General features: G+C 46.0%; 1 protein-coding gene across 1 annotated transcript; it reads left to right on the plus strand.

The window, feature by feature from the left end:
- The first annotated feature begins 2,407 nt into the window (after window positions 1-2,407).
- On the plus strand, window positions 2,408-17,719 carry LOC103306405 (transcription factor JunD-like). Its single transcript, XM_008172664.4, has one exon. The coding sequence runs from the start codon at window positions 3,678-3,680 to the stop codon at window positions 4,854-4,856; it is 1,179 nt and encodes a 392-aa protein (XP_008170886.3). The 5' UTR covers window positions 2,408-3,677; the 3' UTR covers window positions 4,857-17,719.
- The last annotated feature ends 1,570 nt before the right edge of the window (window positions 17,720-19,289 follow it).

The raw sequence follows: 19,289 nt of genomic DNA on the forward strand, positions 1-19,289 counted from the left end.
CTTGAACACATTTAGCATTTTCTATTTTGTTGTTTTGATGCTCTGTACCTCAAGGGGAACACCCTACAACCCCATCTTCATCTTTATAAAATGATGATGTGGTATCCAATGCAAAGTTTGTCATGTTGGGTGTCTTCAAAAGGCTCATGATGCACTGAGCATGGTTGTTATAGTAATTGTCACAGTAATGTTATAGGTTATAATTTCATGTAGATAGTTATGAGACTGAAAATGTGTCCTCGTGGCTTAAAGCAAGCCCATGCAAATACTCTCCAAGAATAGAGAGGCCGTTTACACCTCATCAGGGCATGGATGGGACAAACCCAGCCCAACCTCACAGGAACAATGAACACTGGCTTGGGCACCAACAAAATAATCTGTTAGACCCTCGAGGGAGTCACCCCCTTCCTTTGGGCAGTTTGGGACTGCGATGAGGTAACGCTCACCTGTCACTGAGGAGGGGGGCAAAGCCAAGAGGGAAGAAAGAACATGATAAAAGGGAGAGACATCTGCCATGCTCTCTCTCCTTCACCTACATCTACAGACACCACCACCAAGCGACTGAAACGCTGATCAAAGAGGAGAGCCTGACTGAAAAGTAACCAGCCAGCCTGTGGTGAGAAGCAACTAAGTTTGTAAGGACATTGAGTGTTAAGATCAGCTTAGAATGTGTTTTGCTTTTATTTCATTTGACCAAATCTGACTTGTTGTGCTTTGACTTATAATCACTTAAAATCTACCTTTATAGTTAATACATCTGTTTGATTATTCTACCTGAAGGAGTACGTTTGGTTTGAAGTGTGTCAGAGGCTCCCCTTGGGATAACAAGCCTGGTACATATCAATTTCATTGTTAAATTGACAAACCTATATAAGCTTGCAGAGTCCGGCGGGCATTAACTGGCACTGCAAAACAGAGGTTCCTAGGGTTGTGTCTGGGACCGGCGATATTGGCTAGTGTCATTCGCTTGCAAGTAGCTGGGAGCAGCTTACGTGCCAGAGGCTGTGTGTGAACAGCCCAGGAGTGGGGGTTCTCACAGCAGAGCAGGGTAAGTCTGGCTCCCAGAGTCAAGGATTGGAGCAGCCTAGAAGATCACTGGTCCAGACAACACCTGAGGGAAACGTCACAGTTGTACCCTGCGTATAGTAGATAAAGAATTCATGAGTCAGTTGTATACAAGATACACATTGACTAAGGCAAGCTATTCTGCAAAGCCCTAGCCCAGAGGTTTTCCAACTGTGGGTCCGCGAGCTCCATTCAAGTGGTCCACAGATAGTTCCCTCTAAGACAATGGTTTTCAAACTTTTTTTCTAGGGCCCAGTTGAAGAAAATTGTTGATGCTCACAATCCAACAGAGCTGGGGATGAGGGGCTTGGGGCATGGGAGGGGCTCAGGGCTGGGACAGAGGGTTGGGGTGAGGGCTGTGGGGTGAGGCTAGGAATGAGGGGTTCAGGGAGGGGGCTCTGGGCTGGGGCAGGGGATTGGAGTGCGGGAGGGGGTCTGGGCTGGGGATGCAGGCTCTGGGGGCACTGGGAATGAGGGGTTCAAGGTGTGGGAGGGGGCTCTGGGCTGGGGCAGGGGTGCAGGAGGGGGTCAGGGCTCTGGACTAGGGGTGCAGGCTCGGGCTGGGGGTGCATGGCACTCAGCCACAGGCACTGCCCCCCCCCCAGCTCCCATTGGCCAGGAACCAGCCAATGGGAATGCGGAGCCAGTGCTCGGGGTGGGGGCAGTGCATGGAGCCCCGTGGCCCCCCGACCTAGGAGCCAGACCTGCTGCTGCCCTCTTCTGGGGCGCAGGGCAGTATCAGAACAGGTAGGCACTAGACTAGGCTGCCTTAGCCGGGCAGCACCGCCGATGGAACTTTTAACGGCCCAGTCGGCGATGCTGACCAGAGCCACCACGACCCAGTACTGGGTCGCGACCCACGGTTTGAAAACCACCGCGCTAAGGTGCGCGCCTGGGTGGCCGCACATGAGAGACTGAAGGGCCACCCACCTAAGTAGTGGAGCCGTGCAGGACCCTGGAGAGAGATGCACATGCAAGGGGACGTGATGGCCTTGGGGGGGAATAGGGGGCAGGTGGGAGGAGGCAGTGGGGTGAAAAGAGGGAGTGGGGGGAATTTGGGACGTGCAGGGCTGCAGTGGCCAGAGAAAAGAGGCAACTTTCTCCAGCTCCAGGGCTGCGGCTGCTGGGGAGAGACCCCCGTCCTTCCCAGTCCAAGCTCAGGGGCGGCCGTCGCGGGGGGAGACCCAGAGGTGCCCCCCCTCCTTCCCAGCCCCAGTTCGGGGGCTGCCGCGGCCGGGGAGAGAAGGCACATCCGTCGCATTAGAAAGGTAAGACTACTGATATTAAAATATGAAGTGTGTGATTTTATTTGTAGAACAAAAAATGTTAATTTTTTATATATATATATTGTGCTTTTATCCGAAGTGCTTTACAGTACTTAGCTAACAGTACAAACAACATTTGGAAAGATCATTAAGTGGTCCGCCGAGAGCCTCAGCAATTGAAAAATAAAGTTTGAGAACCCCTGCCCTAGCCTATGTTACTGTGCACCGTGTACTAGCACTGCACTTTCCAAGATGCCCTTTACAAGGTCATTAGAAAACGGTAAGGCTGTTCTGCTGTGTTATCGGAGACACAATAAACCAGGTAATTAAAGACTGTGTCAGAAGGCAGGGTAATGAGGCACAGTTAGGGTTGCAGGTGGAACTTTCAATTCGGCACTTCCTGATTTTTCAGGGCTTAATTATGCAACCTGCGCATTCCCTTCGCCTACTTTCTGCGTAGTAGTCTGCAACGAGAAAGTCAGATTACGGGGTGATGATTTCATCCCTTGTGGTCCTCGCCCAGAAACGCTGCACTTGTATGCAATCCCCTCCACTGCGTTATTGGGTCAGTCTGTTCCCTGTGCCTCTCCCTAGTACTTCAGTCTAGAGGGATGCGAACAGGTCAGGTTTAGACTAGGTTGGGCAGCTGTGCGTTACAGGCAGTGGAATAACGCGAAGAGCAGAACAAGCCCCTGCTTCTGTGTGCAAGGAAGGCGATGAAGAGCGATCGTTAATAAATGACCCCCTCCCTCCCCACAGCTCTCACCAAGGGGCAGCGCTCTGCCCATTGCCCAAGCCCCTTTCCCGGCTGACAGCGCTGTTCAGCCCGCAGCAAGGGAGCGTGTGTGGGCGGCTGTGTGGGCAGCTGCCAGCGCGGAGCTGTGTGCGCTCCCATGCCCAGGCGGGCGGGAGAGAGCCGCGGCCGCCGGAGGGGCGGAGAGAGCGGGCGCGAAGGCGGCGCTGCTGCTGGGAGGGGGTTTGACATCAGTTCCCCTGTAGGAGTTTCAGTAAATGCCACAAGCCGAAGGCGCGGAGCCCTGGGCGGCGGAGGAGGCTGCAGCTGCCCCCGGTGGGAGCCGACCCGCCTGCCAGGGGTGAGCCCGGCCCCCGCCTCCCCCATCGCGGACACCGCGCGGAGCAGAGCCTGGGCGCCCCGGGCGCAGGCAGCCCACCTCCCGGCCGTGCATGCGGCTCTGGATCTCCTTCCCCTGGGTGCCGGGCTGAGGCGGGCGGGGGCCCCCCGACCTCCCGGGCGAGCGACCAGTCCCCGCAGTCCCCGCGGGGGGTCCCCTTGCTCCCGCTCCGGCCGGAGGCGGGGCGGCCCCCCTGGCCGGCCGGGCGGGCAGGATGAGCGGCGGCCGCAGCGGCCGGGCGGCGGTGAAGATGGAGGCCCCGTTCTACCCCGAGGAGGGGCTGGAGCTGCTGCCCGACTTCGTGCCGCTGCCCGGCTTCGGCAGCGGCCCCGGGGCAGGGGTGGAGGCGGCGGGGCACAAGCTGCTGCTCGGGGCCGGTAAGAAGCGAGAGATGGCGGCGGGGGCGGCCGCCTCCCCCTCGGCGCTGCCGGGGTCCTACACCCTGCGGCCGCCCGGCGGCACCCGGAGCGGCGCGGCGCTGAGGCTCATCCCCGCCGCGGCGCCCCCGGGCTCGGCAGCGGGGGGAGGAGCCGGCGGCAGGGGCGGCCCGGAGGCGGCTCTGTTGGCGGCCGGGTCCCCCGCGGAGCTGCCGCTGCTGAAGCTGCCGCCCGCGGCGGACCTGGAGCAGCTGCTGATCCAAGGCAGCGCCGGCCTGGGCCCCGCCAGCCCCTGCCCCGCCGCCGCCCCGCCCCCCGCGGCCGGGCCCTTCCTCTACCGCCAGCAGGTGACGCAGGAGCAGGAGGGATTCGCCGACGGCTTCGTCAAGGCCCTGGCCGACCTGCACAAGCAGAACCAGCTGCTGGGGGCGCCGCTCTCCCCGGGGCCCTGCCGGCCCGCCGCCGCCGACCCGCCCGCCGTCTACACCACCCTCGGCAGCTTCAACCCGGCCGGGCCGCTCAGCCCCGCGGGCGGCGCCTACTCCGCCGCCCCGCCGGGCCTGCCCTTCCCCGCCCCCGCCCCGCCGGGGCTGGGCGGCGGCCGCCTGCCCGCTCCCGGCGCCGCCAGGGCCCTGGAGGAGCCGCAGACCGTGCCCGAGGCGCCCCCGCCGGGCGAGGCCGGCAGCAGCGCCCCGACGCCGCCCGCGCTGTCGCCGCTGGACGCGGAGAGCCAGGAGCGGCTGAAGGCCGAGCGGAAGCGGCTGCGGAACCGCATCGCGGCCTCCAAGTGCCGGCGGCGGAAGCTGGAGCGGATCGCGCGGCTGGAGGAGAAGGTGAAGGCGCTGAAGGGGCAGAACGCGGAGCTGGCCGCCACCGCCAGCCTGCTGCGGGCCCAGGTCACCCAGCTGCAGGGCCGCGTCCGCAGCCACCTCTCCAGCGGCTGCCACATCAGCGCCGCCGGCCCGCCCGCCCCGCCGCCGGAGGGCCCCGCCGAGCCGGAGACCAGCGCCTGCTGAAGCCGCGGGCCGGAGCGGGACAGACACTGCCCGGGAGACGGGCCCAGCACCGTGCAATCGGCGCTGCTCGGAGACGGACAGCGGGGCCGGGCGAGTCTCGCGTCCGCCTGTCCCCCAGCCCCGCCGGGCGCTTTGCCGGGGAGGCGCCGCGGCGGCGAAGGAAAGAACTTCGCCTTTCCAGAGTCGTCTTCAAACAGTCCGGAGTCGGCGGGGGATTTGATTGTGAGGGCAGCCCTAGGGCCTAGCAGGGGGGAAATAGGGAGTCAAAGGTTAGAGGTTATTGACCAATAGAGAATTTTAACTGAAGGTCCGTCTTTATTTATTGATGCCTGGGAAGGAAGCACAGTACAGAAGTTGGGTGTTCAATGTCTCGTCAGGTCTATTTATGTGGCAGTGAGTACACAAGATTTTTATATTGGGTATTTAAACTTTTAAAGCTGACTTCAAGAGAAATTCCTACGCTTCAAAGTGAAGGGGGTTTGGGGGTTGTTTTCCAAAGTTCCCGTGAAGAACGTGAGAGTTCAGAACTAAAATAACCCCCGTTTACAGAAAGTCAACTTTATTTTTCTGCAAAAGGCATAATTCCTAATACACCTTAATATAGTGTGTAGTGATGGTTCAATATGTCTATTCAGAGCTTGAAAAGAAGCTAAAATTGTACATTTTTTTTTTTAAAGTGTGTGTATATATATAAAACAAAATGTGGCAATGGTATTTCTTGGTATTGAAAGGAATTTTTTTTAAAAGATTGTTTTGCTGCAGAGTAGTTTTTAATTTGCAGCTGGCAATTAAGACATGCAAGTAAAGCACTTGAATGGGTCTGGTTTTAAAATCTAGCTTTAGCTGATAGAGATTCTGCCAGGTAACAGGTTAGAATGAACCATATTTAATTACAGATTCAACTGTAAGAAAATACTCTTATAGATCATAAGCTCCATATTATTTCTTGTGCTAGTGCAAACTTGGAGCGTTGGTATATATATTTATTTATTGAAACTTGAAACTTTTTGGATGTCACCTAAACCTTATTTTTATAGCAAACGCATAGTAGTGGAAGAAATTAATTTGGCAGAAGAGCGTCATTTATGCCTTTTCTTTCACTGTGCACATTCCAGTTCTGCTTGCTCTTTATGGGGTATAGTAGCAATTCAGTGCTACCCAGAAAAGGGCTCAGATTTGTTTTTTAGCTCTAACAGTTATTATGGTAACTCCATTGTATTATGTTTGAATAAATCATAGAAACATAATGGAGAACTAGATTTATTTTTTCAGAAGAAATATGTAAATAATATTTTCTTGTTCTATTTTATTCTAAAGACATTTTTCTAGTTGCCTAGGGAGGAGAAGAGTCAAAAGTCAGAATGTGAGATGAGTTTCTGGGCAGAAGAGTCTGGTGTGATTTATTTATTTTTGCCTAGAATTTACTAATAAGGGATAGAAAAGGAACGGTTTTCTCTGCTTAGACTTAATCCTTGCTTTTTGGGATTCTCTGGATAAATAGCAAAGACCATGTTATGGGCCGATTTGCTTTTTTACTACCCTTTGATATGCATGTTCTGAGCACTTCTGCAAATCAAGGTTTATTCAGTCTTGTGGCTCGGTACAATTAAATGTTCACTTTCAGCACGAACTCTTAAGGTTCACTCAACAAGAAACCCTGTCTTCACTTAGGCCCTGATCCTGGATCTGCCCATACTCCAAACCACTGAAGTCAGTGGGGTTCAGCATGAGCAGATCCAGTTGCAGGATCGGGCCCAGCATAGTCTTTTAAAATATCTTAACTAATATAGTTTGTTTTATAAGCATGATCAATTAAACCAATTCCGTAACTGTTTTATATCATCCATGTCCTCTTCTGAAAGCTACTTCAGCTATGCTTTCAAAGGCATGAAGGGGAATTGATATGCATACAATGTTTTTTACTTGTAAAGAGAGACTTGTGAGCGGGTTAATTTAAAATAGCATAGCTGGAAATGTAAACTGTGTGAGGGTTCCCCATGTCAGGCCTGGGACACACTTAGCACAGATGAGTTCAATGAGTCGTGGAGATGCAAGCCATGTTAATCATTTAAAAACTGAGTAAAGTTATAGCATAGCCAGAGCCAAAATGAATGATTTCAACGATAGTCTAAAACTCCCTTCTTCTGTCCTAAGAATTGTGTATTAGAAATACTAGCGAACAAATGCAATGCTGCTTAATTCTTACGAAGTAAATACAACGTAAAGATCTTTTACTAAGCATTCAGTCAGTTTCACCACACTAATAGAATTCAACCAGTAATAATGGGCCATATCTGGCAAATGTGTTTAAAAAATGAACCAGTGCTTAGTACATGGAAAAAACTGTGTTTGCAAAGGTGATGGTGCGGAAGTAGAGAATCAATTAATTTTTCACACTTAAACACAAGCTTTACATAATGAGGGAAGGAGATAACCCTACTTAATAAACAAATTTGAATTGAGTGCTCTGCACTGGCAATGTTCCTACTTCATGGAAAATATACTAAGTATTTTGATGATACAGCACAGTGGTCAGCTCCTGTAATTTCAAATGAAAGTGGGGGAGGTGGTTAAAGACCTTCTAGTAGTACCCGAGGAAAAGGCTGAAAAACACCTGACACTTGCTGCAATCTAGTCCATTTTGTAGGTGCTCTTTGCTCATCAGAAGTATTTAAAGATATAGCTTTAAATAAAGGCACTGTCCATCATTTCCGATAGGGATAATTCACCAATATCTAGAGAAGGATGAGCTCCATGAAGAGAAATCACCACAACCTTGCTTCCAAAATGGTGGCAGAATTATAATATGGGGCCGGTGAGGAGCATAGCACTATTAGGGCTACAAAACATCACTTGGTTTCTCCAGTGATACCTCCACAATTGCTACATGGCACGTTATTCTCACCAAAGTCTTATCCGACCTCATCTTGGATGTCTGCAATGTTGTTTTTATGACTACCTTCTTAAGTCTGTTCTACCATTCTTTTTAGCTTGTAATATTAAGCCTGAGCTTTCTTTACTTCAGTCCATTGTTGCTTGTCGGACCATCTTTTAAAATATTATAATACCCTGTTTATTTCCCTCAGTCTTTTATGTCATCTGATCCTTTATCATTTTTGTTGCTTTTTGTATTTCTCCTAGTTTTTCTTCATTGTTCCTGAATTTTCAGAACCAATAAAGTACACAACAAATGCACCAAGTATGGTCTCATTAGGCCATTTTAGACCCTGATATCTGGTAAAAATTTCAAAACCACTTAAGTGACTTGGATGCTTACATCCTGTTTTCAAAAGTGACAGGTACTTAGAAGCCTAACTCTCATTAAAAGTTGACTTTTAATGAGACTTTAGGACTTTGAACATTTTACCCATTCTCGTAGACTTATATCTGATCTCTTCACACTCATTCCTGATGCTGACTGTTCAAGCAAAAGATTCTCATATCTGCAATTTATCATCACTACCAGTCAGTCTTGCACTGTTTTCCAGACAGGTCCAATCTCTCGTGGTCACTCTACCTGTGTGTTACTATTTTGTGTTTCTCATCAGCAAAGTTGATTGCAGTTGAATTGAAACCTTCCTTTAGATCTAGAATATAAAAATATTACTCTGTGCTAAAAAACATTGGTCCATAGTATTTAATTGGTACTTATGTTTGGGATGTCTTTGTGTCTAGGTGCTGCAGGAAGGTGGTGGTGGTTCATTAGATGACATTTATTCTTCTGATTTAGTGTTAAACCCAACATCCCATGGATGGTGGGAGGAGTACTTGTGGTCTCCTCGAGCACTGGGGTGGGAGCTATTGGTAACTGATCTACTGCCCACGCTGACTTGGAGTATGGAAAACATGTTCCGCTGCTAGTAATTTGTGGTTCCATTCCTAGAAGAGCTGTTTAATTCACTCCTCGCTCAGAATGTGTAGTGACATCGCCCAATTTCATCAGCTGGCCTGACCCATCAGCATGGTTGTTACAGGATTCCCATAATGGGTTTTCCCCTCCACTTCTGGATATAAACTGCGTCAAGCTCAGATGTGGAATCCAAACACCATTGGTATTCTAATAAATGTGTTTTGTTCTAGTTCTGTTTCCCCTGTTCTTTAGTTAAAAAGGAAAAGAGTGACAAGACTAACTGAATTGTGATGTTGGTAAATAAGTAGATGGCACTCTTCTCTCTTAGTTCAGTACTGAACTAATGTCACAGTGCGTTGTTGGGATGCGCTGTTCTGTTGGAGGTCCTATCTGCCAGAAGAGGCATAAAGACAATGTCCTGAGTGGAACTTATAATTTAGGTGGCATAGATATGGTGCTCCTAGTTAGGCCAACCAAACCTCTGGTGTAGATGCAACTAGGCTAATGGAAGAATCCTTCCGTCAGCCTAGTTTCTGTCACTCAGGGAGGTAGAGTTCGGACCTAGAGCATCAGGAAAAACCCCTTTCAGTGCTGTAGGCTCCATCTACACTATGGGTTATGCCAGCATAGCTTCAGGGCCGTAGCTATGCCGCACTGTAGTCCCTTTTGTGTAGCTATGGCCTATGTCAGTAAAGATCTCATGGCACTTTCCCCAGAGTATGGGGTGTCTTGTCAAGGCACAGATGTCGAATTACAGCTTGAGCAATTACATTCTGCATACCTAAAATTCCTACTCCATTTTCAATGATACAGACTATCCTGTCATATACCAACATTGACTAGAGAAGAGCAATGCTACAGCACTCTCATTTCACCTCTGTGGTGGCTGCATTTGAGTGTTTGGATGGAGTAGTCTCTAAATATCACTTCTATATCTTGGATTAAATGATCCTGTCTTATCGTAAAATGCTGTTTGAATAGGTCCCAATATTAAACCCTGAATTATCCTGCATGATGTGATTGTCAACATAGCAATCTTGCTATGAACGGCTACTTCTCTTATTTGGCAACCAATTTCTAATCTATGGTATGGGATTTTTAACTAATGGTATTTATTCATTTATCCTATAAGATTATTCTGGCCATTGATATTCAAATATACATCTCCTTTATGTCCTAATCATTAGTGACACTGCAGATGATAGTTGGATTGCCATGACGTAACTAAATTTTATATATTGATTCCTGCCTGAATGTATTGTATGGATGCCTGCCTAATAAGCCAACGGTTTCTTGGTTTTTACTTCATATTCTTAAAGTTAAGTGACAAATTTAACTTTTTCTTGAAGGTTATTTTCAGAGTTCCTGAAACTTCCTGGGGTGGGGGAGGGAGAAGTACCAAAAAATAATTACATACAATTACATAAAATAATTATAGTGAAATTGCTAGAGACAGTAGTTGGAGGGGTAAACAAAGATGATGAAAAAAGTATTACATAATTATTGTTTGTAATACTTTTTTCATCATCTCTGTTTACCCCTCCAACTACTGTTTCTAGCAATTTCACTGTTTCCTTCACCGGGTTTTCTGATTTCCTTCCTCTTATCCCTTTTTCATTGATGTGAAGTACACATTTGACAAATACTCGATTTGTGTGCTAACATTACCGTTTTCCCCAGTATTTTTATTTGGTTAAATAGTGATGTGACCAAGAACAAAATCACCTGGCTTTTACTCTCCTTCTTGGTGATCAGATTCTGTTTGTCGTCAGTGTTGAGCACAGTGACTTTATAGGCTATTCAGATATACAGAATCTGGCAGGCAGCCTCCCTTATGAAAACATGTAGGAAGATGAGCAAGGGAAAGTGAAGTCTTGACCGGGCAGCTTTCAGTGTGTGAAGATAAACCTGCAAATTCTGATTGCAAAGCCCCAATCTCTTGCTGCAATGCAACCTTGGGTACAATAAGTCCTAATTCTGTGGTACTAATTACATGACAGCTACTCCTGTGATTCACTGAAGAAACTTCTCGAGTTGAATTAAATCTTCTCGAAACTAGAGTATTTCAGCAAACTTTGTTCCAATTACCTCTTCGAAGAAGGTTGTCAACAAAATCAGAGTTTATGGAGAGTCTCAATGCTCTGGGTGAGAAATGTTGCATTTAATATGGAAACCATATTCTATTGTGGAGGGCAAAGTGTGTTAAACTGCTAAGCAATCTTGTGCCACTCAAATGTTTTCTATTATGCTATGCATCCCTTTTGTGAAGTGACTTGCAACCTGTTCATGCTGTTAGACTTATCAGACATAAAGAAGAGAGAGATGTTGGCTCAGAGCAGGAACATAATTTACTTTTGCACTGTGGGATCTTCGATGGCAAGTGCTGATAATACAGTTTTCAGAAAACAGGAGGAAAAAAGAGCCTGAAAAAGATCCTGTGTAGTGTGTACTAATGGGACAAACATCTAAATAGCTTTAACTGAAATTTTACAGTTTGGACTGTCTTCCAAAACAACTTTGGATTGACCTTGTTTAGCCACTGGTCCCTGTTTGACTTTATGGCTACTGGCTAGACGCTCTTTCTAAACTGCTTCTGAAGTTTGTTGCAGACAGAAAAGAGGCCTAAGATGGAACTCCACTTATATGTTGAAACAACTCATACAAACAGGGCGTGCATGTCAAGGAATCAAAATCCACATCCCCAATGGCTTTCCAGTGGGATATTGCTAATGAGAATTGGTACACTGGAAGCAACCCAAGCTGGCATCTATGTTTTGGTACTAGCTATGTCCTTTGAAAATGTACGTATGCTTAAGTCAATGATTCTCAACCCGTGTACACAGAGGTCTTCCAGGGTGTACATAACTCACCTAGATCAGTCTCTCAACCTGGGGGTTAGGATGGTCGCAAGTGCAGGGCCCGCATTGGGGGTAGCAAGGAGGGCAATTGCCCACGCCCCAGGGGGCCCTGTGAAGCTAAGATACATGCTTAACCCCCAGGCAGCGAGGCTTGGACTTCAGATAAGGCTTGCAAGTGAAACACTGGTTCAAGTATCACACTGTAATGTAAATACAATATGTATATTCCAGTCAATTTTATTATATGATAAAAATGAGAAAGTCAGCAATTTTTCAGTCGTAGTGTGGCTGTGACACTTTTGTAGTTTTAGGTCTGATTTTGTAACCAAGTAGTTAAGTGAGGTGAAACTTGGGGGGGACACAAGGCAAATCAGACTCTTGAAAGGGGTACAGTAGTCGGGAAAGGCTGAGAACCCACTGCACTAAGTTGTTGACAAAAGCATAAATACTACGAATGCAGAAATACTGAATTTTGTCTCTTTGTGGTTCCAGCTGTAACTAATGCTAAAGTCAGGCCGCTTCTTGTGCCAGATATGTGCGTTTAAGTATTATCCCTTCAGCTCAGATATCCTCTATCAATGCCAGAGTAGCCAACAAATCAAAGCTTTGCTGAACAAATCTGATTAAAGCATGCAAATATCTATGAATTCAAAGCAAGAACTAAATACTTCCCTTTATCTAATCTAGCCATCCAGGGATACAAAATTAAAGGAACTGCAGTTTCTTCATCTGTAATGAACATGACAGAGAAGTATGTAACAGAACTGTACATTCCATATTCCAGCAATCAAATAGTAGGGTGAAAGCCCTGCATAATTATGCTAAATCTTGTTGTGATTGCAAGGTCACTTTTAGAAGTTCTGCCAAACAGCATTTCTGCCAAGAGGCAGTTCAGAACTGATGATGCAGAGAACATGGTTATTTTATAATACCATTTATCACTGATACATTTTAAACATTACAGGTCATGGCTGCAAACTGAATGGAAGGTCACCGTACATAATAGCTGCTCTGAATTAGCATTGAAATTATTACCTCCCAGTGTTTGGTTTTTTAAATACAATGAACAAAAATCCATATTCCCAGCATGCATAGTTGTGAATTCAGTTGAACAGCTATTTGTCAGTTACTAATACTGCATGTTACACCGCTAAAGAAGTAGCTAATAAAATAACCTAATTAGTACATACACTTCTGGAGAAATCATAGTGGTTGCTATAGATATACTTTGGCGCGGTTCACTGTGTGGCTCTGATAAAAAACAGTCTGTAAAAGACTGAGAGATTTACCCAGACCGCCTTACCTGTGCAAAGTGGATTGCCAAGTGTTTGCACTGTCTGATACCTGGCTGAATGGCTGTTTGTCAGATCTCTAAAGCTGAGCAAACAATAACTGTAGTATTTTAAGATTTTGTCTCTTTAGACTAGTTCTTGATTATCTTGCTCATCCTTCCCTAATTTGAGTGTATTTAAGTTAATGAAGATTTTATTTATATATATATAAAGCTTCTCAGTGCAACTGTGAGGTAGGCACTGGTAAGTGTTCTGGCTCTCAAATGAAGAAAGCTGGAAGATGCTAAAAGCCAGATTTTTTTCAATAGAGCTCATGTCGGCACCAAAATGGAGTGGCCCAATTTTTCAGATATTCAGCAACCAGCAAGTGAGACTTTGCAGAACTATGTGAAATTCCTGCCCCCCTCCCCACCCCCCCAATCACCTTTAGGCTTGAGGCCCAGCAAGGGCAATATCCATTCTGGAACCAGGGATAATTTTTGTATACATCAAAATGGTATGACTGTAAAGTCCGTTTATCTTGCAGCGCTGTAGAGCTAGAAATAGAAGCTTACCTGTGGAAAGAGGAGATTCCCTAATGGGGAACACAGCACTCCTGTCTGACCTGTGAAAGCTGGAGATATTGAAGCATAAGCTTGGGATTTTAGGTACAACGTAGATTTCATGGCTGTTTCTAAGCCCTGTAGAGTTCGTCTAAGGAGCCTGGCTTCACAGGTAAAAGGATATAAAAGTCCTGGTTTAAAAAAACCTTCCATGTTTCAGTAGCAGAGACTATATAGAACATACGATGGTGTGGTATGTAGTAAATGCTTCCTGGCACTTACTTGGGATAGCCTACTTAATTCACAGGGGTAATAGTTCAGAATCGTGCTGATCACATAGGGCAATCTGTGCAAAAAGAACTGAAACAGAGGAGACTCAGAAATGAGGTTCCAGACTCTCACTGTGCCACTTTTCCTATTTAATATCCATCACAAGAGGAAGACTCTTCAAAATGGTGGGTAGGTAATGACTCCGGTAGGGTTGTTTAACACGACCAGAGTCATTACCTATCCACCGTTCTCGAGCCAATGTCATGAAATCTCGTGACCACAAGCAGACAGGACCTCTGTCTTACATACACTCTGCAAGATTGCAGCTGTACAGTGCCCTCAAACACTCCTGGGGCATTAGATTGTTACTAACTTGGATCATTTGGTGCTAGTTCCTGAATCATCATTACTACTACAGCACCCAAGGGTACTTCTGGGCTCCCAAAAGTTGACCTGGCCCAGTTTCTGAGATGGCAACAGAAGCCTATATGCCTGTGGTAAGCAATATGGTGCCATTTGTCCTCGCAGGTCGGGAAAATATAATGCAACCAATTTTTTAAATCACTTTGGGGAAGAAAGTCTAAAACAATAGCCTTGAAATCTTTTTGACCAGTTTTGTAGTCTTTCCACAGATACATTTAGTAAAAGTTTTCTATACTGAATACAAACTTTCTACAAATATTTAGTCAAGACTAGATTGTGTTACTCATTTAAATGTTTCCCAAACTTGTATTCTGGAAATTCTGCCTCTCCCAGCCTTGTGACTGGTAACTTCACAATCTTTTTATCTGTAGCCATGGTAACCATCACGCACATGTGCTCAAGTAAGGTTCCTGAGTTTTGAATGTGACCCAGATGATGCAGAGCTTTGATCTGTAGTTAAGCAAAATCTGCAGTAAGGACAAACTCCAAAAGGCAGCTACTTTCCTAACTTTAAAAAAAAAAAAGGGCAAATCTCTAGTTCAGTGGTTCTTAACCAGGGGTCCGGGGCCCACTAGGGGCCTCGAGCAGGTTTCGGGGGGTCTCCAAGCAGGGCCAGGATTAGACTTGCTAGAGCCCAGGGCAGAAAGCTGAAGCCCAGGTCCCTGAACCCCACCACCCAGGGCTGAAGCTGAAGCCTGAGCAATGTAGCTTCATGGGGGGCCCTGTGGCACGGGGCCCCAGGCAAGTGTCCTGCTTGCTAGCCCCCAATGCTAGCGCTGGCTTTTATATGCAAAAAAACTAGTTGTGGCACAGGTGAGCCGTGGAGTTTTTATAGCATGCTGGGGGGGCCTCAGAAAGAAAAAGGTTGAGAACCCCTGCTCTAGTTGAAGATTGGCTGTAGAAGGAAACAAGTTTTTGCTGGTCCCTTGGGTGTTCCCTTGTATTTAAAAGATTAGAGGTATTTGGCCTATTAATACCGCCCGTTGAAAAATCAGCTCTGGGGAACAGTGCTACTTAGTTGCAAATACTGTGTATTATGAAGACCCGTTGAGGGTAGTTCTGGCATACGAACAACCAGTTTCAATGTACTAAGTACTGTATTTACACTGGAATAGCTTTACCACTCACATTTTTGAACTACGTTGGTGGGGGGAAGAATAACTTAGGGGTTTTTTTTAAAGATGCAGTATAGGGTTAGTGCAGTTATTGGCTTTCCTGTTTAAAAGTGAGCTAGTTTGCATAGTGTGACACGAGAGATGAAATTTAAGGGACTATTCAGCTGAAATTCTGCCTCCCATCACACCCTGTATTCTGAATGCACAGTTGACTCAATTGAGAAACAGGCCCACCAGCTTTGAGGCCAAAAAGGGAGGGGAGAAATCCATACCAGGCAGGTGTAGGGCTGTGTGGGAATGCAGAGCTTATGTGATTGAGCATCTCTCTCTGTTGGGTCTGAGCATTTCCAATGCTCGAGTTTTCTGAATTACGGCAACTGGGAGTTTGCAGTAACTCCCCACACGGGTTCATCAGGGGAGTGAGAAAGCTTGTTGGAGTGGGAACTCTCCCAGCTCTGCAGGTTTTTTGGGCTGTGATGAGGAGCTGGGGGAGGAAGGAACCGGCTGCTTCTCCTGGACAAGCTCTGTTTTTAGAGGTGTCCATCCAAGGTTGGTGGTTGTGCTCTTGCTGAAATTTCTTCCTGGGCTGACAAAGCTTCCTGTGTTAGAATGTGGTGTCCTGCTGTCATCCCAAGAGTCATGCCTACGGCGGCTGAGCTGGGTGGAGTCTGTGTGACTCTATACAGAAGGGAACAGGTTTGGGCAGGCACATACCAACAACACTGATGTATAATGCCAGTTTCTTCAGGGGGAGGGGAAGTACTTTGAGTTGTGTGTGTGTGTGGCTGCCTAAGCCTAGTAGACTGGCCTAGCTGCTACAGAAGTGATGGGAGGCTGGATAGAGCCCTGAAAGTTCTCACCTATAGTTGTCATCATTCGTAGTTCTCATTAAGTTTATTACCTTTCTTAATAGTATGGAAAAAAATCTATTCTTACCCCCAAACTTTTCAACTTGGAGCTCTGTTAGCCACCACTTGAGTTCTATGGGTCCGATTCTCCATTCCAAGGAGCAGTATCGCTTTACCTGCAAGCAAAGGGGATCACATTGGCTCTCTCAGAAGGGAGAGGTAATTACTGTCATTCTCTCCCCCCCCCCCCATTCATATAACCACCAGCAGCCCCACCACCGCAATGTTGCTCAAAAGCAGAACTGTGTACAAAAACCAGTCATTTAGAAACTAGAATCCCCCATTATATTCCTCCAGGGGTTTCAGACAGGTAACTAGAATGACCAGGCATTCAAGACCGAACGTAAAGAAAAGTAGCTAGTAAACCTAAGCAACTCATCCCAGATTCCACTTTGCTGCTGCAACAATGGTGATCGATTTTTCCCAATTATTCTAAATTGTGTTTTTGTCCCTCCCTACTTGCCTCGTTAACTTAACAGGTTGAGAAGAGGCAACCTCCCTGAACCTCCCCGGCAGGAGGGATTTTGAAATTTGAGCAGGTCCTTTTTGGAGTTGGTTGAATGAGAAATTTGGGATTTATTCCTACAAACAGCCCGCTCACATTGTAAAAACGAATTTGCTGGGTTCAGTATTACTTCAGGGTTTCTGTTTCTAGTGAGTTTTGGAATTCTGTGTGCATATGTGTAACTTTCTGTTCTGGCTAGTGCATCATACTCACACAGAGCTAACGGATTAATTCTGTTGCATCCTGATTCCAAATTCTCTATTTTTGTCAGAACAGCCTTTCCAAGATCATTTTCGAAAGATTGGCTTTCAAACATGGTAACGTTCTATACTTAAACCGGAGACTACAGGGCTTAATAAAAATGCAGCTGTGGATTGTGTCTATTGGATTTTTTTTACATTGCTATTGCAGACTGTAATATTAGAATCAAAATTATTAGTCAACGTGGAAAATATTGGTTGATAACTTGCACTTGATTAAATGTAAAACAGTTGATCTTAATTTAGTGGTGTGTAGGAGATACTGTATCTTTTTTAATTGACTTGAGTGGAAAATCCATGTTTACAAGTATACTCCTGGTTCCTACCAATTAATTGTAGCCAATTTAACAAAACCTGGAGGTTAAAACATACTGCAATCCGCTATCTTGGAATAGTGATCTCACTCCTGCAGCCACTGATGGCACTGGGGGCCTTGTTAGGGACTCAACGGGAGCAAGATTGGATTCTAAGTCTTTGTTTTACATGCTTAAGAGAGAAAGGCGACTTGCCTTGTGCTCTGGTTTGTGTCCCTGTGTGTCATATATAATTTAGAAATCCACTGATCAATTTGCAATACTAGCACCTCTATGGAGATTGCAGTTTGTTTGGGTTTTTTTCCATGGAGGGTTAGACATTTTGGAATGTATAACATTCATCCCTGTGCTGGAATTGTTTACATGCAAAGAGATTACGTGTTTGATTTTTGTAATGTGCAATTTTGTACATGCATTTTAAACTAAAAGAAGAGTTTATGAGGGAGATATGGTCTCTACTGGACTTGGCCATGAGTATTATTGCTTTGATATAAATATCTGAAAAAATAAAATTTCTTTATATTCATCTTTGTGTTATGTTACTTTGAAAATTCAGAAACTTAAGCAAGTTAAATTGTTTAGCTAAACACATTGGACATTGCCTAGATAGTCTGTATTCCTAACACAAAAGCCTAGCTTGATCTCTTGGATTAAATAGGTTGTACTCCTGCTTGGGACTTGCTAGTTGTTCCTTCTTCCAGTGCTAGCCACTTCCTTTGTTCTTCGTCTCTTAGCATTCCAAGTTAGTGATGATTGGGGAAAAGTCACTTGTAAAAACGTTGTGGAATTCCATCTCTCTGAATAACTTCCCACTGACCACTCAGTTCACAACTCAAAATGTAAGTCTTCTGAAAAGGCTCCAGCCCTTATTTAACTTGATTGTTCTGTCTCTTACCGCTAGCTTGGAATCTGAACAAGTATTGTGAATCCGTCTCAGACTAGGGCTGACAATAGCTGACTGGAATCTAGCTCGCTATTTAGGTTCGTATTGTCTCAGAGCTAACTAGTAAAAACGTGTTTTGTCACAGACTAGTCTGACCTGAAGATGACCATGGAGCAGATCTGTTGAATAAAGCATGTTTTTTTTTTTCCTCCATAGTCACTCTGACCATTAACTACATTTTAATACTGGGTGGTATGTAATAGTTTAGAAGTGTCCAACTGCATAGTACATTTGCCAAGCTGGGCACAACCGTTTTCCTACCCTCCAAAAATCCCAGAAAAATTCCCATTGTGCATTGAGGTGAAAGATACAAACCAACTCACCTTGGGCTTGCTAATAACCCGGGGGTTAGAGCTCTCGCCTGGGACGTGGGAATCGTTGTTTGAGTCCCTGCTCTGCCTTATTTGAAAGAGGGCCTTGAAGCGGAAGTTTCCCATTCCCAGAACGGGCTCTACCCATCAGGCTTGACTAATTCAGGGGGATTTTTCTCTCTCTGGTTTTGACCAGCAATTCACCTTGGACTAGAAAACGTCCTATGAAAAGCTTGTTTCGTTTCAGCTAATCTGCATTTTCTGATAAAACAGTTTTGAAAAATTCCCAGCCAGCTCTGCCCAGTAGTGACCGGCTATAGTAGTATGGCACAACTGATCAGCGTCACTCAGCCATTGCTTCTGTTGTTTGCGTACTAGTTGTAAGCACTCGGAGAGAACCCAGTGCATGCTCTCTAGAAGAAAGCTGTTCAATGAAGACAGACATAAGTCCCACGTGGAGAACTTTTTTCGTAACCAACCCCACCCTACTGCCAGGCTCCCCGTGGAATTAAGATGGTAGGAGAATAATAAAATCTCCAAGCCGTTAAGAAAGCCAATAACATGCCTTGAAGGCAAATATAGATGCTTCAAGTATTGGGTCTTTAGGCTCTCAGGTCCCTGGAGGATTCCCAACAAACATTCACACATGCATGTAACTGAACATGGATCTTCAGTAGGTCTGTCAGAGAAAGTGTAAATACTCTCCACACACTGATTTCTCATGTGTATATATGAACTTTAAGAACTATTCACCGTCAAAGTTGCAAAGTCGAGCACTCTAAAGGTAGAAAATGCCACAATTAAGGTTTAGTGTAGCCTTAATTCAGCCCTCTTGTGCATCT

The sequence above is a fragment of the Chrysemys picta genome, chromosome 6 (assembly GCF_011386835.1).
Source record: "Chrysemys picta bellii isolate R12L10 chromosome 6, ASM1138683v2, whole genome shotgun sequence".
In the NCBI taxonomy this organism is placed as follows: Eukaryota; Metazoa; Chordata; order Testudines; family Emydidae; genus Chrysemys; species Chrysemys picta.